The sequence below is a fragment of the Ambystoma mexicanum genome, chromosome 6p, assembly GCF_040938575.1.
Source record: "Ambystoma mexicanum isolate Mex_15411 chromosome 6p, UKY_AmexF1_1, whole genome shotgun sequence".
NCBI lineage: Eukaryota > Metazoa > Chordata > Amphibia > Caudata > Ambystomatidae > Ambystoma > Ambystoma mexicanum.
This window is the reverse complement of record NC_090935.1, coordinates 1,169,854,948-1,169,880,945: the sequence shown is the minus strand read 5'-3', so window position 1 is coordinate 1,169,880,945 and position 25,998 is coordinate 1,169,854,948. Positions and strand designations below refer to the sequence as shown.

The 25,998-nt window shown below is 46.8% G+C and overlaps 1 protein-coding gene across 3 annotated transcripts in view; it reads right to left on the bottom strand.

The window, feature by feature from the left end:
- Positions 1-25,998, bottom strand: part of LOC138510275 (guanine deaminase-like) — a 509,865-nt gene that overhangs the window by 236,638 nt on the left and 247,229 nt on the right. For all 3 annotated transcript variants that reach the window (XM_069625809.1, XM_069625808.1, XM_069625810.1), the window contains one exon: positions 2,170-2,257. In XM_069625809.1, coding sequence (XP_069481910.1) covers positions 2,170-2,257 — 88 coding nt within the window. The remainder of the gene's footprint in view (positions 1-2,169; positions 2,258-25,998) is intronic.

Below are 25,998 nucleotides of genomic sequence, written 5' to 3'. Positions count from 1 at the left end.
CTTTGAAGAATGGCACCACTACCTTTTGGGGGCACATCATACAGTGACGGTTATGACAGACAATAGTAATCTGCAATTCATTAAAACTGCCAAGTCACTCAGCCCACTGCAATTACGGTGGGCTATGTTATTTTCCGATTTCGATTTTCTGATCACCTGTTGACCTTAAACGGATAACCGGAAAGGCCGATATCCTTTCTAGATATCCGGAACCACGGGGAAAAGAACCAGAACAAGCCCCGCAGGACCCCATTCTTCAAGCGTGATTCATAGGAGCTACCACCAACATATTTGACGAAGTACAGAAAGCCATGTCTGTAAAAGAAATGAGGGAATGGTGTGAACAAGGTCCACAGTACACGCTTGTCGAGGGTTTACCGTACTATGCACACACACTGTATCTCACAACCACATACCTTCAGACACTCTCTATGCAATGGTGACACGATTCCATGCTGGCAGGGCATTCAAGTATTTCCCGAAACCGAAAACCTGGTAGCCCGACATTATTGGTGGCCTATTCTTCGCCAAGACGTTAAACAATATGTATTGGATTGTGAGATCTGTAGTAGGAATAAAGCCTCTCACCAAAAACCAGCAGGGCTTTTACAGCCATTTCCCACTGCCCCAGTGCTGTGGCACACAGTCTCAATGGATCTAATTGTAGTTTTACCACCCGTACAAAGACACACATCAATACAGGTGGTACTGGATTCGTTGACCAAGATGAGTCATTTTATTCCCTGTATCGGGGTCCCAACCACCGGGGAGGTTGCAGAACTATTCCTACAAAACCTGGTACGCCTTCGTGTATCATCACATCCCAAAATCCCAATAAATGGCCAGAATGATTTTAGCACAGCAGTCGCTCACCACGTGACCGAACCAATGGTCATTCATTCAAGACCCAATTAGATGGTGCACCTGCCATATTCCTAGCATGCCCAGACACCAAGCCGAGATGCTCAAGGTCACTAAAAGGATGGAAGATGGACCTCAAGCATTGGAACGAGTTGGGCATATTATATTTTCATGAGCCCACGGCAGTTCGCCCACTTCTCGTTCACCACCATGTTACTTGGCACAGCACAACTGGGGCGGATGAATGAACGGCTGGCCAATCAAATTATCTTGTTCTATCAACTATTGTAGTAAAATGCCAGCCAATAGCAACTAGAATGAATTGCATCATTGTAGAAGGATGACCTATGAGGAGTTAGTGGCTATGAAAGGACAAATAGTAAAAAGGTCCACCTATAGAGAAATATATGTTTCATACTCTATCCTATCAAGTTAGAGAGTAGAGATTTTTATGATGATTACTAATGTGACGTCAGTATAAATTTACATGCTTGTTGTTTCTAACTCTATTTTAAGATTGTCCTTTGTACGCTCTGCTGGCAGTTACCGTATTGGAATAAAGCTAGGTTTCTTTGTGCACTTGGAGTTACTCTGATTATTGAGTTTTCATTGATTGTTGATATCTGGGCCTATCTTAACACTATCTACTCTCTTCTGTAAAGAAAATGTTATATGCGAGTCAAAGAGTTAATATGATCATGAGCTATGACAAAACTGGTTCAGATGAGAGAGTTGGTTGAAAATGTTGCCGTTTACAGTCTGAAAGGATTTCTAAGGGCCTACAATCAAGTCATTGTGCCTGCCATTGCATATGGCTATGAATCAGTGAATATTATTGACCATATTTGGTTAAACATATTGGAAGATAAAGAAACTGGTCTGTGAGGAAATGCCAAGTCTGATTTGGTACATGTAAAAGTGTGCCATAGGGTGAACACTAGTATTGACGTACTATTGACCAAGACCACCCCCACAGAAACATCCCCATAGCACATATATCTGTTTTCTGTCCATTTGTGGGTTTGCATTTAGAGATATATGAATGCAAATATCTGTAAGACTGTTTATATTTGCATGGATACCATCTTGGAAGAGGGCAAGCCACAATGTGAGGTTTTCTTAATGGCTTGCTCGAAGTCGCTCCTGTGAGTTTATAAAAGAAGTAGTGGGCTACGAATACAATTGTTTGGCTTCTTATATGGGCTTAGCCTAGGTAACCCTACAGTATCAACTAAGAATCTAATTGTGCAAAATTTAGCGACAAAGTTAACAAGGAGCTTGTAAAAGACAACAGCATTGTTTGCTTACTTGCAATGTCCGCTAGTATCAGAGACGTATCGGTGTGGATTGTTGGAAAGTAGCATGCCGTGGTAGTTCCGTTTCTTAGTGTTCTTCTCTGATAAAAATAAAAGGGCAAATATTGGAAAGTGGCAACAAAATGTATGTGCCAGGTACAATGTCAATCTACAAGACAGTGGTTCTCATTATGTAGGCTGTCAATTCTCTAATACAAAACATGAAAGGACACGTATTGGCACACAGCGAAACAGAACATTCAATTTCTTATAAAGGAATATTCAGCTTTGGAAACAATGCAGTGTAATATCAAATTGTAATTATAAATAATACCAATACATTTGGAAAACGGGGACCCGGTCAGAATAAGAGCAACACGATTTTGTGCCCACAACTTTATGGCTGGGTCGCATACCGATTGTGAGACTGACAAATACGGATGCAAAGGAAAACATGCTCATAGCGTGCAGGAAAGGAACTCCTGCTGTGCACAATAGGCGAGGTAGGAGTGGGAAACCTGGGGCCAGATTACACAAACTTTGCACTAAGGCAATGTTTGCCCTATTGCTAAAAACTCTGGGACATATTAAAAAACCCTTGCAGTGCAGTTGGCCTGGTAAAAGCACCAGGGCAAAAATTGCTATAGTGCAAAAAAAGATAGATTTTCACTGCCTTTTTTCATCCGATGTCATAAATCATAGTCTTATACATCACATGCAATGCTGATTAAGCTATTGTACATTTTCATGGTAGACTACAGATACGGAAACATGAGAAACTTCTTACTTTGAAAGCCATATGATATATGGATAAAGTTGTGGGTCTAGTTCTATAGATTCTATCTAGCAGGGCAGGACCCTGTGTTGAGGTCTCAAGTAACTTCCTCTTTTAAATCAATATTAAGATCACTCATTCCTACGTCATTTTATCTTATACATCTAGACATATGGTAGAATTGAATAGGGATTGCCAGCAATTTTATGTATCGTCATTCTTCCATCAATGTTGGCCAGAATGATAAGGTTGAATATCAGTGATGTACTACAACTAATATTTTGTAATAGCCTGTTGATTTAAGTGGATGACAGCACTGATTTACCGTATCCAAGTGATGGTAACATGAGGGAGCTCTATAATAGAAATATTAAACTGCATTTCATCTTCCCTCTATTTAAGAAAGTGTGTCATTTAGACATGAGAACAACAATATCTTAAACTACCACCAAAACTTTGTAACTCAGCCTCACCATACCATCAAATTCTTTAAGGAATGTGCAGACTGCCTTGCATTACCCATAACTTGTGTCATAATATATTCATAATTAAACATGGAACACATTGAGTCAGACTTAAATTTGCACACACATCACACACCCTATTCAACAAGTTCATCTTGAGGGTGACAATCACCAACGACTACACGCCACCTCTAACCTATCCATTCACCCGCTCGAAGATCTGTGGAAACGTTTACCAACTTCACAACCTCCATAACAACTGTCTCCTCATTCTTCATCAAAAGACTGGCTTTCACACTAGGCAGGACCAGAAACAGCTCTCCTCAAACTCTAATGAGATGCTGCAGTAGCAACTGATGATGCTGGCACATGCATGCATGCACTACTAGACCTCAAAGTGCTAGTTGGAAAGGGAAACACCCTTTTCTCACTTATTGTGTCTCTTCTTATGGTGAGAGAATATTGTTGAATAATGAACAATGTGTTTTTCTGACAAGACATCCTTAAGGGTAGATGTTTTTAAATGCTAGGCCCCGATCCTGCCCTCTTGCCTTCCAGAAGTAACAGGTATGAGGGAGTCACTGAAAGAACAACAAGAATGAAGGGTTTCATCAAGAGTTTGGAGGTAAAGTAGGCACTAATTTCGTGGTATGGAATTACTGTTGCCACCAACTTGTCTGGTGGAATTAGTGCCATATTAGGAGTCCACATATGTGCAGGCAAAGTCTTTGTAGTAATGGTACCCCAGAATTAGCTCCAAAAAGCAATTACTGTAGTGTAATTCCTACATGTTTTAATTAGCCTTGCCACCAAAATAAGATGAAGTTGTCGGTCTGCAATAGCATCCAAAATTGTTCAGAATTACTGACTGGAAATAGCGTCATCACAGGAAAAGTAAGCAGAGCGACGGACATCATCCACAATCCAATCAAACTCATCTATTTCCTATACCCATTATTCTCATCCAAGGTAGAAGGAGGTACAAACCATGTCAGACAGAAAAGGAAAATCCAAAATACCAAAAATGCAGATGTGGAAAACAAAGTTTATAGAGGCAGAGCTCCAGGTATCGGCAAATGTGGGAGTAGGGCATGGAGAGGACAAAGTGGCAAAGCGACCCATCAAAGGAAGGCCAACATCTGGTCTGAATTATGGGACAAAGTTGCGGCTGCGTGCATGTTGTTCTAGGACACAGAGGACACAAAACAAGAGGTGGAACAAACTCAAGATCAGTGTGTGCTCCTTTCTTGTGCTGACTTCGGACACTGTACGAGGCACAGTGGAATCCCTGACCTAACAACATTGGATGGAAAGGTCAGGAACATCCTGAACATGGCCGCATAGAAATAATCAGATCAGCAGAGGTCAGAGCAAGCAGTCAAACCTACATAATTCCACACACCCATTGAAATCCTGCTGTAGGTTGTAGCTGCCTTGTCCAAAACCATGAGACCAGTCATGAGGGCCCAAGATAGCTGACAAGAAGAAAGAATAAGTGAAGATGAGGGAAGCCGAGATGTCCCTAAACTGCTGAACCGACATTTCAGTGTACTGCTGTGCAGACTGTAATGACATCAGTATTGTCTCTTACCATTCCTTTAAACTCTTATCCAACCACTATGGATCCAAGCAGCAATGCAAGACAGACCATCATATTATCCCATCCCCTATTCTGTACCCAACTCATGTCTCTTTGTACTGACCACATGTCCATACCTGCCAGAACATCAATTGGACAAAGGCCAGTGTACACATAAAGTGCAGGCATCATGCACACAGCACCATGAGTACCATAATACCTGTGTCCATACCACATGAACCCAAGTGGATTTGTCCAGACATACACCTAGTTGAAAGTGAAGGAACCAAACATCTGACATTTCCATATAGCTGGAGGCAAGCAGGTCAAGTAAGCAAAAACAAGGCCTGTCCATTACATTTCCAAAGGAAACATTAGTCAGTTGAGGCTCAGATAGGCAATATCACATGTGTACAAAACCCACACCCAAGACGTAGGCAGCCACGTAGAGAATGCATGTCTATAACACAGATGAATGGCCGAGCGGCTACCTATGGTTTCACAGAGATGCCAAGTACCACCACTGCACCCACAGAACCATCTGCAGCAGAGCCCTCACTACTTCTGCCTCTGAGGACCTGAAAGGAACTGCCACAATCATCAACACCACCACTATGGCTCCCAACCTGCCACTTTCAATTCCCAGCATGTACCCTCACACAAATGTTGTTGTGGCCAGTGTTAGAGAGCACTGGGATGTATCCGCTCTCATTCCTTCCCTTTGTCCTCTGCACACCAGTCCCCACGCTTATCAACTGATTGATGATGTTGGCACAGCAGATGAAGTTGCAGACGCAGGGAGGATGGTTAAACAAGGCTATATCTCCCCAGAGACTGCATAGATCCGGGATGCCTTATGGTACAGACTGATGCAAATAGAACAGAGGCAGGAAAGCATGCAGTGACTTTCAGAGGAACAACTTGCACACTCACAAGCAATGCAAGATGTGGTGAGGGGAACACGCCCAGAATGGCACATGCTTTGGGCTGCCAGTGCAGCCAGATGATAGAGGGCACTGCCGCCATCACAGAGGGAGTCAGAGGATGTGGTAGGCAACTAAGGCCATTTCAGCAGGGCAGGCGCCCTTACTCTGTGCTATGACATTAACTGTGTAGCAACTCCATGGTGGTGGAGACAGTGCATGATCTGTCTCTGCTACACCAACAGAGGTTTGTGGCAAGCAGACCACAGTGGATATCATGCCACAACACTTTCCATTGCACACCATCTGTCAAGCCTGGTAGGCTCTAGTGCTCACCGAAGTAGGGACTCATGGACCCATGTATTTCTGGATGGGGGCTGAATGTGGTGAAATAGCATGGTGTTGGAGAGGAGGGTGGGGCATGGGAGATGGAGTGGGGTTATGAGAGGGGACTTGGGTGTTATTTGATAGGTGATAAAAGCACATTGGTAGCAAGAAATACATTTGCGAGTTGATTTTGGTGCTGCATTATATTTAATGACAATGAATATGTAAAGAATGACTGTTTGGGGATAACTATGTGGTCAAAAATAATCATCAATGAGTTCTTGCTGAACACCAATTGGTCCCATTAGGCCACCTTTTTCATCATCAATATAACCGTCTGAGTCAGGGTTTGCCATTTGTCTCTGGAGGCATGGATACATTCCTCCTAATGCACATATTCTGCAGCATACAGCAGACAATGATAATCGTGTTCACTTTCTCAGAGCTTTAGATGAGGGGCCCCCACTCTGGTTCACATGCCAGGAACTTGCATTCATTAGTCTGAAAGTACGTTCAATACAGACGCTGGTCTGGGTGTGGGCATGATTGTATGTTGCATTGTTTCGAATGGCAATCATTAACCAAGGTTGTTGGGGATATCCAGAGTCACATGCAATGAAACTGATAAGTGGTCAGTGAGTTAGCAAGAGATTCAGCGTATGAGTAGATCTCCTCAAGCATCAATACCCTATGTTGTATATAGATGTTCTTGTCTCCATTAATACCTTTGCTGCATCTTGTTGTGTGAAAATAACCACAGACTCTAACAGTGGATTGATGAATGTTTTTTAATGGCAGTCAGCAAAGCCAGCATACTAAGAACAGCAACACAATGACGAATGAGTATCAGCCCAGCAACCGCCTTCCCTCCAGACACTGAGCTTTTATACAGCAAAGCACACATGCATTTCAATGGAAAGGGACATGCGAGTACGCTTACTATATGACAATTTCCATCTGTTAAAGCTGCCTTGCTTAGCAAAGCCAGCCTCTACAACACACATTTCAATATACGAAAAGAGAAACACATCAGAGGCAAGAACTGTGGCAGCAACTAATGCTAGGTACTAGGCGGTAAAGCCTTTGAGGTTTGACATGAACAGTAGAACATAGAGCTGACAAAACAGATAGAGATATTTGCAGTTCATCCCCAGACAAGACAGGTTTAGAATTAGAACCATGATTATGAGTAGGATTTTGGCAATGCATGCACCCACTGGTCCCAGAATACTCACTACCCAGGAACTGAAGGTCCAAGTGACATCAGGGCATGTGTGGAGACAACTTACTTTACTGCGTATGTGGGTGACAATATGTGAGACGGTCCTTGCATAACAGGGTATGAAATTGCAGCACTTGCTCTTCACAACTGCGCATACTCCACCTTGTGAGGCTAAGAGAGTATCCAGGGCATACGGTTCTGAAGAATCGTAGTTTGGAGATGACTTACTGCACTACGGATGTGGGGGACAATGTCTGAGATGTTGTTAGTTTAACAGTCTATAAAAGTGCAGCACTTTCTCTTCACGATTGTGCACACTCCACCTTGTGAAGCTAAGAGAGTATCCAGGGCCCTAACATTCTGAAGAACTGTAGTTTGGATGGCAATTTGCTTCTGGGACAGTAGAGTCAGGAGGGTGCAGTGGCATTTGCAATATCCTTAATCAGTCGTGATAATCGGGTCAGGCGCTCCCGGTTTAACTTGACCCCAAGAGCTGGTATAAGGTAACCCATTCCAGCAACGAAAGAGGTACTTCTTTTTGGGCTGGGCTTGTCTGTATCAGTAATGTGCAGGTATGCCGAAGAGTGGGTAGGACATATCCCATGTAACAACTTCCTCCCCAATTAATGAGCAACCAAGGATAAGATTTATGCCTGCAGATAAAATAGGTTCCAGAATAAGTGGCAGATTGGGTGAAAGAAAAATCAGGATCAAAGGCAAATGTGACATTATTGATGACTATTGTGATGTTGGTTGAAAGGTAATATCAGCACTTGCTGTTTCCCATGAATAGTGTACCCCTTTTGATGTAACACACAAGGCCAGTAGTCTGAGAGGAAAGGTGACGTGCTGCTGGCCTCATAAGTATCTGCTCTGGGGTGGGGAAATTTGGACGAACAGTAAACCCCATCTGGGAATGTGAATTACTGCAGGGTCCAGGGCCTCAGTATCAGGGGACCAGTTTGATATCCAGGCAGACATCTTTCCAGTTGAAGGGAATAGTGGTTAAGGGGCACTTGAAGTCATGTCATGAGGTTGATGTGCACATACCCAACAATCAGTGATATTAAAAATGCAGATGCACTGCGAGGTGAGGGTAAAGTAGGTGTTCTCACTGTGAACTCAAGGGTGAGCAGACAGCCTGTCGTTTTCATGACTTGTGGTTTTAAAAGCAGCAGTCACAGTGAGATGGTAATAAAGCAACAAGCTAACAACCATAGTAACAGTAGTCAAATAAGCAGATGTGGCGTATACCGGGGCCTCAGCCTAAAAGTTGAAATCCGGGGCATCTGGCCCGTACTGCAATATCAAAGTTTGTGGGAGGGGAATAAGAGTTCAGTTCATATGGGGAGGGCTATGTGCAAGATGCAGTCTGCCACAATTCAACATTCAGGGCACTACAGTCGATAATTCTGCAACAGCATAAACGCCAATGTTCAAAAGAGTTCCAAGTGGACTAGGTACTGAGCAAAATGTACACAGTTCAGTCTTTGTTGCTGTGTCAGTCTACTCCCTTCTAAAAGGTCAAGTTTGAAATAGCCATATTACCAGAGCGACAAGCTCACAGTGGCCATCAGGACAAAGAAAATGACCAAGAGGTGGTAACAACAGGGTTCAAGCTGGCACTGGCAGATCAGTGGTACCAGCTTTCAATGTGTGCGAGTTGTGAGGAACTCATGGTGGCAACAAGTAAGACGGACTCAAATGATCACAGTTAAAGGGTGTTTACTGAACAATGAATTTGGTATGCAGGTTGGGAAAACGCCTAATCTAAACATAAATCTAAGATGAGAACAAGCCTCGACCATCAAATGAAAAATAAGGCAGTCCTAGTGATGTCATGTCAAACAAAAAGGGCTTATACTAAGAAACCTATTGCCAAACCTCACTACTTGTACAAAAATTAGTGTGGGATAGTTTTCAAGAAAAGAAAGAAGTGTTCTTAAATAATATTTCAGGATGCGGTAGCTTGGGTCTCCCCCACGTTTTGAGCATGCGGTAAGGTGGAATCGTTGCACATGGTACAGTCTCTGGCTTCCCCAGCACAAGACGACAGTTCCAATGGCAGTTCTTAGGACCATTGATGGTCAAGTTTTGTATCCTCTGAAGTCCCTTGCTTTCAAGGACCTCCTGTGTTTAAAGCAACAAAAAACAAAAGTTCCTTTAACAAATTAAAGTTCCTTTGGGTGATAATGGTTCATCCCCAAGGTCCCCCTCTTCTGGGCGCTGAGCCTTCTCAATGGTTTCTCAATCGTTAGCTACGATTCACGTGGGGTGATGGTTTTCACCCTCTGGGCCCCCCCTTCTGAGTGCTGATCCTTCTAAACCTTTAGCCACAGTTCATGCAGGGTGATGGCTTTCACCTTTGGGTCCCCCTCTTCTGGGCGCTGACCCTTCTTAACTTTTAACCACAATTTACAACTTCTACCTCTATTCCTTTCTCAATTAATCTTTGTGTGATAGCTTCACTCCCTGGATCTCCCTCGGTCGGGCTCAGACCCCTCTTGACTGTCAGTAACTGGGTGATGGGTTCATCCCTGGATCTCCCTTGTTTAGGCTCGGGCCTCTCTCAACTGCCAGTATTGAGATTTCTACTTCACCCCAGATCTCCCTCATTCTGCCTCGGACCCTTCTCAGATCTCAGCCTCCCTACTCTGGGTTCACAACGGCTTTCTCTTTTCTTCAGCGGGATTCAGTTCCCTTGCATCTTTTCTCAATGTCTTTTCAAACAGTTCATAGAGTTCATAGCGGACATCCCTTTTCTGGGTTTACTTCTGTCAGCAGACTTCGCCCCTCTTCTCTGGCATCTATCCTTTGGGTTCACTTTAGCCGTTTCAATACCTTCAGATATTTCACCCATTCGTGGGATTCAAGCCCCTTATGTTCATTCACAGTGCGGGAATCGCTCCCCTTGCTTTTAGCCAACTTGCAGATCAAAGTCTTTTGATTGTGCAAGGATTTTGGGTGACCCTCACGTTTGACCACTTTGATTTAACATGGCGGACTTCCTACAGCCTTCTGGTATTTGAAGTTTTCTTCACACAAGGGTTGACCAGTGTCTCTCAAGTTAGCACCCATATGGTGCCGGTTTCCCTCTTCAGCTGGTCTCCCCTTAACACTTTTAACAGTTTGTTCACTTAGTTCAAACTTGCCACTTTGCGTTTCTCAATCATCACAGCCCGGTTTCTTATCAGCTACTCTTTCGACTCACTGGCTGTGATGAACCGCTTGGCTTTTCTTCTTCCTTGAGTCAGGGCTGGTACCACGTGTGTGGGAGCCTCCTCTGCTCCGCCTTATCGGCATAACCTCTCCCCATGTACCGTTGACATCTGCCGCAAGATACTTGTGCTATTGTTTGCAGCCTTAAGTTCTCCTCCACAACGGTTCTGCGGGTCTGAGACGAAAGGGCAATGTCGCTTCTCTCCTCTCCACCCTCTCACTTCCCGCCGCCTTTCTCCATTTCTTGAACTGCTGTGCCATGTTAGCGTCTCGTTGTGCTGTCTGCCGTGTTTGCCTTTCTCGCCTTGCTCACGCAGTGCTCTCTCGCTCCATCTTTTATCCCAGTGGGGAAAGGAAAGGGCCGTCAAGTGTGAGTGATTATGATCAATTGCCTGATTCTGCCTGACCCTTCTGTCAGGACATGTCAGGTAAACAGTTCTAGTGTTATGTCGGGAAAAAGTGTTTGTGTCAGAAAAAGAAGGTGGTAGAGTTTCCAGGTATCCTACAAGGTCAGAAGGGAAAGATGTGTTGTATGGAATAAAACCCCTCGTATTAGTGTTAGTGGGGTTCTGAGAAGGGTAGATTACATTTGACTCGGAATATGGAAAATGATGATCAGAGAAATGGAATTGTTGGGATTTGTGAGGCACACAAGAACAATTGGGATTGTGAAATGAACATAGGGGATTCTGGGAGCTGTAGTGTTTTGTCAGGGTAAGTTGAGTGTTTGGAAAAGAATAATCAGAAGGATGTGGAGAAGAATGGTTGAGGGTTGTCAGATAGAAAACGGCAAAGCAGGGTTTCCGGGAGATGTGATGTTCCGATTTAATAGTGTGCATGTTCCTAGGTGATTTACTAGATGGGGCGGTTGGTACATTTTGATACGGGAGATTTTATGGGAGAAAGAGGGCTCGATGTAGCAGAGGCAACAAAGGAGGTCTCAGTGATATCCCTCTCCTCGTCTTCTTCCTCTGTAACATACTCCATCCCACCTTGGGTATTCCCCCTAGCATAATCCCGGGTTCCCCTACCCAGGTGATCCTCCCCCACTAGTCCACCCCCAGGAACTGGATCCAACAGCGATGGCCATGTCCCGGTCACCTGAATAAGGGATTTTTGAGGTCTTACTGGGAGAATACCTTAAGGTTTCTCACGGAGTGCACTAACACATCAGGAGGATTCATTGTCGTTGAGTTGCCAGATCCAGAGGGAATGGACGTGCCAACTGGCACATCGTCCTGGGTTACTGACCCTGGGATGGCCCTCTGTGGGACCATAGAGCATACCTTCCCGGGCCCAAGTAGAGGGATCCAGTGGGGTCAGGTGGTGAAGGTGGTATGCAAGGAGTTGGACCTGAATCGGGGTAGTTCCTCTGGTTTGCTTGATGAAGGAGCCTGAACAGAAGCTCCTGCAGAGACCCCACTAGTGTGAACAAGTTGAGAAGCTTGGGGTCCTGGTTCAGTACCTTGGTGTACTGGTGCACTAGGAGCAGCCGCCTCGACTTCCGGCACTGCTCGTGGAAAACCTTGTGTGAGGCAAAAAACCTGGGTGTCATCTTAGACTCCTCTCTCTCCTTCTCACCCAAGATTGCTGAGCTTGCCAAGTAGCCCCACTTTCTGCTTCACCTCCTCAGAGGCATTTTCCCTTTCCTACCATTGCCCCAGAAACTAAATTTGTCCAGAGCTCTGGTTTTCTCCAGGCTGGACTACTGCAACAGCCTCGTTCTCAATCTGCCTCTTTCCCCCCTTTGCCCTCTTTAACTAATCCAGAATAGGACTGCAAGACTTATGCTTTACCTCAAGCCCAGGTGCCACATCTCTCCAGCCCTAAAATCTCTCCACTGGCTCCCAGTGGCTGCAAGAATCAAATTCAAGACCCTCTGCATCATGCTCAAGGCTTTCTGGGGCCTTGGACCTCGCTACATTCAATTTTCTCTCCCTAAATACCTCCCTGCTAGACTCCTTCGGTCCTCTAGATCCAACTCTCTGCAGATCAGTGTTTCTCCAAGCAGAGAGTGGAGGGTAAAACTCTTTCTTCGACAGGAGCCTCCCTCTGGAACGGCCTCCCTGTCCCTCTCAGACTTGAGCTGGAGCTCCTTAAGTTCTGGAAGCTTCTCAAGAATTTCCTTTTCTCCTCCTCCTTCCCTCTCCCCCTCCCCCTTGCTAATGCTCCCCTGCTGCTGCAACTGGTTTCCTGGCCCCTTATGAGTCTTACAGGGGCCAGGCCCTCCTTGACCAGTCTCCCCTAGGTCCCTCATAACCAGCACTTGCCCTCGGGCACCCTTCCCTGACTAGCCTACTGAGGCTGGTCCTCCATGTCTTTGCACTAGTTGACCCTCACCCATGGTTCCCCGGGCACTTGCCTTCCTGGGCTCCCTATTGCACTTGCCCAGTCCCTGGGGCCCCTCCCTCCTGCACTTCCCCCTCTCTCTTATCCCATCCATCCTCCCTGACCTGCCCCCCCCCGCACATCCTGTTACTGCACTTGCACGATCCGAATGTCACAAGGCCTAGTAGGACCATTATATTTGTTTTCTACTCTGTACCCCCACCCCCTTGATTTGTGGCACCTGGAAACACATTTTGCTGTATAAGCACCTTACAAATGCTAAATAAATAAATAAATGCCTGCTGTATCAGGTTGGGATGGCGCTGGCATGTTGAATACTGGGAACTGTTGAAGGTATAGGTGGTCGCGGCTAGGCTGGGGCTTAGCAGTTGAAGATCGGGCAAAGTGAGGCAGTGTCTTCTGCGGGACCTGGGACCTTGTGGCAGTTTGCAGCACATATCCAGGACGTCATTCAGGAACACTTCACAGATGTACGAGTTGTCAGTAGCACTTGATTCAGTCATCACCACCTGGGTTGTAGTGCAGACTTTCGCTCGTGAATCTTCACAAGGATCCAATCGCTGGGTTTTAGAGGATGGTAGGGCTCAGTCGCTGGTTCTGGTAGGGCAGCTCGGACATGGGCATAAAGAGAGGGAACAGTTTTGATCAATGCGCGACAATACTGAAGAACAGTTTCATCTTCTAGGTGTAGATTTAGAGGTTGTGGAGCTTCAGGGAGAGTAGTTTCTACTCACATGGGGCATCCTGTAAGGATCTTATATGCATACAGTCCATACTTGCACTGAAGGTTATTACGTATGGCAAACTGCACTAGGGGCAATACCTGTGAACATTTCAGATGTGTTTCCTTACACTCTTTTGGACAACCTAGGTCTGAGGTCACCATTGCAGCGTTTACTAAACTGCTCAACTGCGGATGATATGCACAATGAAACTGCTGCAAGATTCCTAGTTCTTTGCATACTTATTTAACAATTTCACCAGTAAAGTGGGTAACCCGGTCACTGTTTATAACAAGGGGAAGCCCAATCGGAGGTATGAATTCTGTTAGCAATTTCTTTGTGAGTGTTGCAACATCTTCCCTCCTGTAATGGTAGGCTAACACCCACCCATACAGCACATCTACTATGACCAAACAATAAGAAAACTACATGCACATGGTGAGCTATACAAAATCTGTCTGCATATTTAAGAAGGGCCCCTCTGGCACTCGACGAGCAGACAGCTTTGCATTTACCGCTCTCCCGATATTATGAGTTGGACATGTGTCAGTCTTAGTTCACCGTAGCGATCATGGCATGTTTACCCTAGTGGGCAATGCTGTTAGCCTCTCAGCACCCACAGTACTCCTTACATACATGTCCATCAGGCAGCTGTCTGGAGAATGCTAAAGGGAATCTGCCCTTAACTTACATGACCGCTGAGTCCAGTTCCCAATTTTGCTTCCCGTCGAAGCTTGGTTTTGGAATATGGCCAGGCTGGAAAGGGAGACAATCAGTGACTGTTGGACTGCACGACAAACAAGAGTTCCGTTAGGAGCTGGGGGACTGTTTAAGGTCACTGAACAAACTGCATTGTCTGGTAGAGCATTTCCTTGGGCAATAAAGGACTGAGAAGAGTTGTTTCCCTTGTACTAAACGATAGCCAGGGAAGAAGGGAGCAGTAGCGCATGCAGTACGGTGGACAGAAATCTTCCTTTAAATATAGGGTTACTGGTGGATGTGAAATAACCATGCTGCTTCCACAGGATACCCAAAACCGTGCACAACACGTTATGCATACCGGGAGTCAATGTAAACCATAGCCGACCTATTCCAGGCCAGGGTAAATGCTTGTGTGAGAGCTATGAGTTCTGCAACCTCTGCAGACTTGGCAGTGGGCAATCGATAAGCTTTGAGCACAGTGTGGGGTATACATACAGAGTAACCAGGGATACGTTCTGCTGTTCCCTGGCTACGCAGGCATAAACCGTGCATGAAGAGTATCAGGTCAGCGTTCTTGCAGTGGGACATGTAATAAATCAGAACATTGTGACAGTAGTATTTCGAAGACCGGTAGGGAATCATGCATTTCCCCATCCTGTGGTGTGGGCAACATACAAGCAGAGTTCAAGACAGGGCAGCAGTTAAATGTTACATTCACAGCAGAAATTTGCAATTTCTCATACTTTGTCAGTTGGGAATTGGACACATGCTGTGTCTTCCCCTTAAGAAGCGAGGCCAGCACTGAATGGGGTACTGAAACTGTGACAGAGCAACCCTATGCCAATGAATAGGTCTTATCTATCAACATGTCAGCAGTGGCAACATCCAACAGGCAAGCTGGGAGTCTGATTTCAACTGGGTCTCGGGCTACACTGTGGTATGACACAGGCTGATGCTTATCACCATGCAATCATATTAACACTCCTTGTGCAAACCCATTCCGCTCATCACAATACAACACAAATGGCTTATCATAGTCAGGCAGACCAGAAGCTGGGGATGCTGCAAGCACATGTTTATGGTCACAAAGGCATCTTCAGAGTCCTGGGACCATGACAGGGTTCTGGGGTTGAATCATGCATAGGGGTCTGAAGTAGCTTAACTATAGTTGCATACCCCGAGACCCATTGTCTGCAGTAACTGACCATCCTGAGGAACCCTTTCATTTGCTCCCTGGTCTGGGGCTTGAGCACTTGCTGGATTACCACAATACGGTCTTGGGATAGGTGTCCTTCCCCAGATTAAATCTCATGCCCCAGATATCACACACAGGGTCAGCACAGTTGCAGTTTGTCCTTAGATGCCTTGTGACTCTTTTCTGCAAGCACTTCCAACAGAGTGAGGGTTTCACAGGCTTCCAAGAAGGGGGAGGCTAGTCGCAGATGGTATACATACTGCACCAGTGTGGGCCCTTGTGGGAACACCACTGAGTCAAGATGCTTCTTCAAGATTTGGGAAAACAAGGTGGAGCTCGCTGCATACCCAGTAGGGTGACATGTGAACATGTACTGAGCGGATTTATAAGTAAAGGCAAACAGATACTGACTGTCAGGGTGGATCAGAATGGAGAAGGAGAAAAAAGCTGAGCACAAATCTACAACAGTGAAATAGGTGGCTGTCACTGGGATACAGGACATAATGGTTGCTGAAGTGGGGATCCCCACAATGGCTGGCAGGACAGGGGCATTAATTGCCTGGCTTCTTGGTTGGCAGAATAGGGGTATTACAGGGGCTCTGTATAGTCACAATGATACCCTGAATACCCTACAGGGAATCTATTACAGGGCGGATACCTTCCTCTGCCTGTCTAGATATAGGATACTGAGGCACACATGGTAGAGGTTTGGTTTGGTTCAGGGAGGTCTTAACTGACTCAGCATTGAGCATATAACCAGCTTCATTTGCATGAGTAGACCATAATTTGGCAGTTGGATTCAGGGAGATCTTAATTGGCTTGGCATTGAGCACATAACCAGCTTCATTTGCATGAGTGGACCATAATTTGGCAGGCACTTGATCCAACAATCCCTGCTGCTACATCGGAGCACTGTCGAGGTCTCCAGGGTTCAAATTGGGAATGTCCTGTAACACAGCCAGAACTCATATTCCCTGTGGGCGGGGATGCTAAGAAATATGCCATTGGGAGGGGGGGGGCATCAGGCAGTAAATGGAACAACTCAGTTTAGACAGAAAATCTAACCCAAACAAATTAACGGGAGAACAGGGGCTCAACAAGAAAGCATTGTTGTCTGAAATAGGATCCAACATGACCATAAGCGGGGGAAGCACTAGGTGAGGTATTGGTGTACCTCCAATAGTAACAGCACTGAAAGTTTCATCAGAGCGCGCAGTACGTGGAAGTTCAGAAGCTTTTAGTGCTGAGTGTGATGCTCCGCTGTCAACTAAACATGAAATCTTTTCACTAGCAATAGTGCAATCAACATAGGCAGAAGCAGGATTAAGCAGCATGCATGGTGCAACAAGTTCTGGAAACCCTTGGCAATTCTAACAAGCATTCTGTGGCGATGACAGAGGTGGGCGCACAGCCACCCTAATTGGTGTGGTTGGCTGCCCACCTCAACTGTCATACTGAGGCTGATTCAGGCATTCAGCTTTACAGTGTCCAACTCCCTACAGGAGTTGCACTGGTCACTGTAAGCATTGTTACAATATCTCTCATTACCCTGACCCTGTTCTTTCCCTCCCACCCTATAAAGATGGATTTTATCCTTTTCGCCACCTTCAGTTAGCAAACAGGTTAGCAAAGGCAAGACATCGCAGCGCTGCACATAGCACTTGCTTACTGATCATAGGGCTCTTAATGCGCCATCATTTACCAGCGAGGCTCAACCAAGCCAGTTCGCCAAGCTGAAGCTCTGCATACCTAAGGGAAGAACAGCAATGAGACCTACCTGAACGATATCAAATGGGCCGGCGTCAGTGAAGTAACTGGACCGCACACGCCCACGAAAGACAACGCGCCCCTGCAAAGAAGGCAGGATGGAGAGCACGCCTAACTCTACAACAAGGTGAGGAGAGGGCCCCAGAGCTGCTGAAATCATACAGGGGTGGAGGGAGGATACTTACCCCGGACGGCCAGTCTTGAACACAGTCCTCCAGTATTTTCAGGCAGAACCTTCTCCGCAGACCACATCTGGGCACCACTGAGAAGTATACCAGCGAGTAACCCAGCTGGGTGGCGTCCCTGTGGATACCAGGTGAGCGTAACAGAACGCAAAGCCTACCATAACAAATGCACCTGGGTGCCATGGAGACATCAGAAATGGAACAATTGGCCCAATTACTAGGAGACCTTCGAGCTGAGGTTCATTCTGCCCGACAAGAGACTAATGCTCTCCGGAGGGACTTGCTAGTGACCAAAGATCATACGGAGGAGATCAGTAGGCAGATCCTGCAATCATAGGCAGGGCAGACTCCTCTGCCTGGGAGCAATCCACTGATGCAAAACCCCACCTTACCATCTACTACCCCCACTCCAGTACAGATCACGTTACCTGGAACAGTTCCCCTGGCACCACCAGAAAGGTTCTCAGGCGACCCACGGAAGTATGCAGCATTCATCAATCAGTGTTGCCTTCATTTCTTTGTAGGCCTGGAGCATTTCAAAAAGACCAAGCTCGGGTAGCTTTTGTCTCATCATACCTGAGTGGTAGTGCAGCAGATTGGTTGTGTCGTTGGTGACCCATGACGATCCTCTATTACATGACTTTGGGGGGTTCCAGAGAGAAATGGAAAAACTTTTTGCTCGCCATACCCAGGAACAAGCAGTAGAGAATGAACTCTTATCCCTCCGACAGGGGAATCAGTACTTGGTAACGTACATTGCTACCTTCAACAGACTGGTTGCCGAAGCTAGGTGGCCAGAAAACAAAAGAACCATGTTATTCCATCAAGGCTTACAAGGCGAATTAAGGGACGTCTTAGCCCAGGTGGTTGGCCCGCCCAGAAACTGTGCCGAATTCATAAATCTGGTTGTGCAGGTAGACCACCGGTTGCAGGACCGAAAAGCAGACCGGTCTAAGATGAACCCTCGGAGCGAACAAATTACTCATGTTCTTTTGGAAGAATTATTCTTTATTTTTGTGTATGTGTATGTTCGACCAAGGGAAAACACATCCGTGTACCTGAAAACGCTGTAGAACCCATGCAGATTGGAGGGATACGGCCTCCATTAACAAAACAAGAGCGGGACAAAAGATAACAACAACAACTTTGTTTGTATTGTGGGAAACCAGGACATTTCCTGAAGGACTGTCCAGTAAAACCCCCAAGAAGAATAGTCGGGCCACAGAGAAGGATGAAGTTAAGGAATCGGAAAACTACCAAGCTCGACAAACGTAGAGGTAAATTTATCGAGTGAGAAGAAAGAGTTGCTGACCTCGCACTTTGCAATACCAGTGATCTTAATTAACAATTAACCACCAATGGTTGTCAAGAATGCATGCCGTTGAAGCATACATCGACAGCGGAGCAATTGGAAATTATATTGATCAAGAACTGGCAGCAGAGATGGGGCTTCCTTTGTGTTCTAAGCCAACTATGGACCAGGTAACCACAGTGGATGGGACAGAAATCGCTTCCGGACCAGTAATCCAGTGCACAGCCAGGGTAACCTTGCTGTGCCAGGATGGACATCAGGAGTCTATTTCGTTTGATCTCATCAGGGCACCTCAGTTCAGGCTAATACTAGGGATGCCATGGTCGGTTGCTCACAACCCTTTGATAGACTGGCGGGCACGAAAATGAACCTTTCCCGGTGACTGTTCCCCTGCCTGCTATCATCAAGAGGAGAAACCCGACATCTGTATCCCCATGACTCCCAGAGCGACAGTATCAACCCTGGGAGTAACTGATACCTTCCCAAGTGAATACCATGATTTCCAGGATGTATTCCGAAAGAACCAAGCCAATACATTGCCGCCGCACAGGCCCCATGATTGTCAGATCGACCTTGTTCCTGGTGCACAAATCCCTTGCGGCAGGATCTACGCTCTCACAGAACCAGAAAACCTTAATTTGAAATCCTATTTAGACCAGTACCTTGCAAACGGATTTATCCGTCCTTCAAAGTTCCCCGCAGCCAGTCCTTTGTTCTTCGTACCGAAGAAGGAAGGGGACTTGAGAACCTGTATTGACTACCGCGCATTAAATCAGATCACTGTGAAGAACCGCTACCCCTTGCCACTTATCCCTGAGATGCTAGACCAAGACAAAGATGCCCAGATTTATACCAAATTGGACCTTCGAGGAGAGTACCACCTGGTCCGAGTCAGAAACGGAGATGAATGGAAAACCGCCTTCTGTACTAAGTACAGCTTGTTTGAATACCAAGTCATGCCCTTCGGGTTATGCAACGCTCCTGTGGCATTCCAATATTTCATGAATGACGGCTTGAGGGAGTTAATTGATGTGTGCGCTTTAGCGTACATAGACGACATGTTAGGGTACTCAACCTCGAAACAAGATCATGTCAGGCACGTTCGTTCAGTCCTCACCACGCTCCGTCAACATTGCTTGTTTGCAAAGCTTGAAAAATGCTTTTTTCACTTCACCGAAGTAGAGTTTCTTGGTTTTATCCTTACTCCAGGAGGCATCAGAATGGACGTGCACAAGGTAGATGCCATTCTGAAATAGCCTTCACCGACGTCTCTGAAAGGGGTACAAAGCATGCTGGGCTTTGCGAACTTCTACCGCCGGTTCATCCCAGACTTCTCTCAGGTTGTGTATCCAATCACATTACTATTACGAAAAAACAATAAAAAGTTTGCTTGGACCGAAGAAGCAGAAGAAGTCTTTCAGGAACTTAAACAAAGGTTTACCTCTGCTCCAATCCTGCGACATCCTCGTCCAGACCTCCCTTATGTCGTTGAAACTGATGCGTCCAGTCTAGCAAGGAACAAGTTACTTACCTTTAACTGTTGTTCTCCAGCATGGGTCTAGCATGGATTCACATGCTCATGAATATTCCCCATCGTCAGGCTGGGAATCTTCGGTAAAGAAAAAATCAGTATCAGTTTCATTTCTGATCTGTCTTTCTTAGTAGTGACCAATCACTGGTCTCTGGGTCATACTGCCCCCAGCCAATGACTGCCCTCTCCCTAAGACCCGCCCCTGGCAGACAGCCGCACATTTGGGTGCACGAAAAGTGGCAGTTTGACCAAGTGAAGAGCCGCAGAGGGGAAGGAGGGAGGGTTCGCATGTGAATCCATGCCAGACCCATGCTGGAGAACAGTTACAGGTAAGTAACTTGTTCCTTCTCCAGCATGGGGTCTGGCATGGATTCACATGCTCATGAATATAAGAATACATAGCAGTACACACATGCACAACCACGGGAGCTGGCAAGGGTCAACATTAAGCATTACATAAAACTCAACATTAAGCATCTCTTACCTCCTCACCAGGCTCACCTTAAGCGAACAGGTTGCACAGCACTGCCTGGCCGACTCTGGACTCCCACCTGGAATCCCGGTCGACGCAGTAGAATCTCGTGAAGGTGTGCGTCGACCTCCACGTAGCAGCCCTGCAGATGTCCAGCAGGGGTACACCAGACAAGAACGCTGTGGTAGCAGCGATCGCTATGGTCGAATGGGTTCTCGGACGGCCGGGCAACGGTCGGTTTGCCAACCGGTGACAGTGCATTATGCAGCAGGAGAAACATCTGGAAATGGAAGCCTTTGAGAGAGCCTTCCCCTAGGTTCACAGGTCCAAAGTTCACAAACAGCTGTGATGTCTTCAGAAAACTCTTCGTTCGGTCCACGTAGAACTTCAGCGCTCTAGCTACATCCAGCTAGTGCAAAGTCCTCTCGGGCCGGCGACAAAGGCGATGGGAAGAAAACTGGTAACACCAAGGGTTCGTTGAGATGGAAGTCCGACGGCACCTTGGGCATGAAGGAGAGGTCGTCCTCAGCACCAACCTCATCTCGTGAAAAGTCAAGTATGGAGACTTGCAGTATAGGGCCTGAATCTCTCCCACGCGTCATGCGGAGGTGATGGCTACAAGGAACGCTTTCTTCCATGACAGGAACTTCAACAGAACCGAATGCAAAGGCTCGAATAGCGGGCCCATGAGCCTGGTCAGCACCATGTTGAGCTCCCATGCCGGGGCTGGAGCCTTCACCGGGGGGAACGATCGGAACAGTCCTTTCATAATCTCCTTCACCAGGGATGAGACCACAGGGATGATCGTCCTGCAGTTCTGGTGTATCTGGAAATCGCTGCCAGATGTATCTTGATGGAAGCATGAGCTAGTCCAGCTTTGGCCAGCGACAGTAAGTACGGTAGCACTTGAGGGGCCGTAATCCTTAGAGGGTTAATCTTCTGTGCACGGCACCAGACAGAGAACATCTTCCGCTTGTGTCCGTAGCACTTGAGAGTTGAGGACGCCCTGGCCTTTGCAAGAACCTCTCTGCAATCCGCTGGGATATCGTACCCTCCAATCTCTAGTGCTGCAGGAGCCAGGCCTGCAAATTCAGCAACTCCGGGTCGTGATGAAGGATGGCGCCTCCTTCTCTGGAGAGAAGATCTGCATCTGTCGACAGTTTGACTGGTGGGGCCGCTGACAAGTTCAGAAGGTCCGGGAACCAGATCTGCCTCAGCGACGCAGGTGCGACGAGGATCATCCTGCACCGGGACCTCTTGAGCTGGTTAACGAGTCGCAGTAGCAATGGCACCGGAGGGAACACATACAGGAACAGGCCGTCCCAGGGGAACGAGAAAGCATCGCCCATTGCACTCTGAATTGTTTTACCTGAGGTGCCTGACATTCGAATTTAGCTGCGCTGCATTTCTGCAATGCTTTACCTTGATGTGTCTGACATTTGTTGTTATCGTCAGTGCACTATGTACTGCATAGCCTATAGAGCCCGCCGAACTTGCCTGCTGCACTCTGCTCTGTCCACTTAGTGACCGCTACATTGGCCTGGTGCCCTACTCCACACAACTCTGGAATCATGTTACCACGCCTACCTGCCCAAAACCTCCTCCTCCCGCTATTAAGAGTACTCCTCGTACTGTGGCTATCCACCTGCGCGCCATACTTATCACCCCCCAGCACATTGGCACCCACCACTTTGTACATTGCAACCATGGCCCCTACCTGCAAATTTGCTGACACCTGCTCTAGCGCTGTTCCCCAGCACCCTAATATCTACCTTAATGTACCGGCCCTATGGCTTGACCACTTCACGAAAAAAACCTACACCTAATCAACCTTGCGCTACCGCCTTAAGAAACCTAAGACTAGGTTCTAGACTTATGGGCAAGAAGGGTCACCCCATGTGTTAGGAAAGATTTCATATTGTATGTAATTTTCCCTCCATGTGGCAACCCCCAAACTTTTTGCTGCTGTTTTACACTCTGATCTAGACTTTGCCAGAGAAGCACAGCCTTACGCTGCACTCCTCTGGGCTTTCGCTCAATTCTTATGGGGAAACTGACATGCCCTTAAGACAGTCAGTACGGGGAGACTTTGTTTCCCTTAGTCCTTTTCTCATGTTGCAGCTTTTGTGCAACACAAGAGGGCACTGTAACCTAAGTTACCACACTCTTGGGTCTCTAGTCATTCCAAAGGCCCTAGAAACCTCTCGCTGGACTTATTATGAACTGTGCAAGTGTGTCACGGACAGGACTGTTGGCAGCTATCGTTTCTTTTGTGTTTTGAACCCTTTTTTGCCATGTTATCCGCGCTTACCGCGTTTGGCACAAGTAAGTGGCCTGGCTCCAAAATGGCGATGCCACAAGGTTCTTTGTCCTGTCCGCTGACCGTCTTGCCCCTTCACCTTCCCCCAGGTCGAGCCGACCCGGGGCAGTCCTTATTTGGTCATGCACTTTCCCGAGAAACACAACGCTTTCGCGGGCTTCTGCATGCCTTGTGTGTGCCTCCAGGATGTGGGCTGGGATGTCTGGTCCCAATACACATCCTGGGTGCCAGAGAGTCTGGAATGTCCTGAATGCCTGGGACCACCGTGGTCCGTGATAGGTCAACGTATAGTGTGAGTGTTTGTGAGCATATCTCCCATTAGGTCCTCTCCATTTTGGCAAGAATGGAACTTTGGATAAGAGGAGGCTGAAAACACCACTACCATGTCGATCTCCTGAGTTCACACCGAACAAGGAATAAGGAGCCAAGTATCCTACAACAAGAAGCTGAGTCGAGGAACCTCTGGTGACCCGCTGAAGGTTTGGCACCCTAAACTGCTGTCGTCCTGCGAGACCCCTCTGCATCTGATCGTCCTAGAAGGTCTGCGAAGACGCTTCAACCCATTGGAATAGTGGGATAAACTATTCCCGGCACCTTCATCAAACCCTGCAAGTAAGCCTCTTCAGAAGTGTCCCTGGGCCAACCAGTGGGCTGACCAGCTTACACAGGACGCTTTGCTCTGTCACCGCCACCGTTTCGGGGAAGCCCTCGAAACTTGGTCTACTGCTTGCTCTGCATCCACGGCACCCTCACACCGAATTTCATACACTTGGCATTCCCAGGTCTGAAGTGAGACGAGTGTGCCCGGACCAGAGTAAACGTGGTTGCTGTGTTGCCCTGCTGTGGTAACAACCTGTGCACGTCCGCTGCATTTGGGACACCCTCAACCCTGCATCCTGCTACACAGAATCTACACGGTGTCGAGACGTCCTGATGATCGCAGCTGAACCTGCCAGCATCGTGAACTGAACTGGAGAAGTCTGGGTCTGCCTGCGTCGGGGACCGGTGAGTAGTCCAAACCCCAAACGGTGGCCCCTCGCACAGGAGCCTCTTTCTTTTCTACCGCTGTTGCGAAATAGCGACTTTATCCCACACTCTCACACTGCATCTGCCCACAATTAGAGGCCTTGCTTGAGTAGTGGGGACTTGTTCTGCATCGCTTCATTGACCTTCCGGAACTGCCTGATATCCTTGAAGAGGCCCTCTTGTGTCCATTGGCACCAGCGCGTGCAGGTACATTTGAGCATAAGGCTCCTCTCTTCATAGGGTTCGGACTTCCTCCTAGTTAGGTGTATTTCAGATGTCAAACTGGGCCTAATGATTACTTGCACTGCCTGTTTTCCTCCCCATCTAGGTGGTCTACATATTACGTGCTCCTAACTCCTTAGACCCCTCGGTCTTGTATATATATTGTATTGATTGTGATGTGTTGGTTCGCTTTAGTATTATTGTGATTCTGTGCTATGGTCGATGTTACAAAGGCCTTGTAATAAATGTGTCTATATTTGTAATATAACACCTGTCTGGAGTAATTTGTAAGTGTCCTTGCTTTGTGTGCTCATTGAGGTCTTTCCGTCACCCTCACCCCTCTTGAGACTTAGTCTTGACCGCCGCCATCGCTACCCTGATTGGTCTGGCTTGTCCAGAGGTTACCCTGTTCCAAGAAACTAGGCTGGCCTTCTGAACCTCTGCCCCTACAGGTCCGAGTTCAGAAATCCATCTTAACAAATTGGTGGCATCAGTGGGATACGACTGAAGGTCTCCAGTGTTGCGCACAAGCAAAGGCATTTTGAGTTATTCCTACTGGGACACGTAGTGAATTGTCGTAGTATAACCTTTTAAAGGCCATATTCCTATCTAACAGTATGGAAACAAGTACCTTGTTAACTTTAAATGCTTCTAAATCCGAAACATTGAAAAAGATGTGTGCTGAGAGAGGTGTCTCCTCTCAAGGCACAAAAATGGAAATGATCCAAAGAATCATGGCATGGCAAGAATCTCAGCTTAGCGCTATAGCTTCAGAGGACAGTGCAGAAGGAGGTGGGGCTGCTCTCACTGGTAGAACTGACAGTTCTGCCACTGCACTGGTCCACAGCGACCATGAGGACAGGGAGGATGAAATGTCCAATGTTTCCTCTGCCAGTGCTGATGGGGAAGCCATGCTTGAATTCAAGAAGAGCTGCTGTTTAGGCAGAGGAGCTTAAGTTAAATATGGCCAAACTCTAGGAAGAGCTTGAGTTCAATAGGGCCAAGCTAAAGATAGAACAGGCAGAAAAACAGAAAGACAGGGATCACCAGTTGGAACTGGCCAAGCTTCAAGTTGCCAATGGATCCAAGGGTCCTGGACATGGGTCTGGGGCCTCCTCTCATCCAAGGTTTCCGAAAGATCTGCTCAGTGTGTATGAGGAAAAGAATGACATTATGGACTGGCTGAATACATTTGATTATGCATGTGAAGTTCAACAAGATGACAATGCTGATAAAATTGCCGGGTTACTTAGCAGACTGCCCCATTCTGGCTGAAATGCCATTATGGAAATGACGAAGGCTGAGAGAGCAGATTTTGCAATGGTGAAGCAGACTCTCATTTTAAAGTTTGGAAAGACTCCTGCCCAATACTTAAAAAGATTCAGAGAGTATAAGAAAAAGAAGGTGGTACTTGGGTATCTTATGTCACTGAATCCTTAAAAAACTTGACTGGCTGGGTCGAAGGTTATGAGGTTTCTACCTTCGAAGGTATGATAAGTCTTGTCATGCTGGAACATATTTTTGCATCTT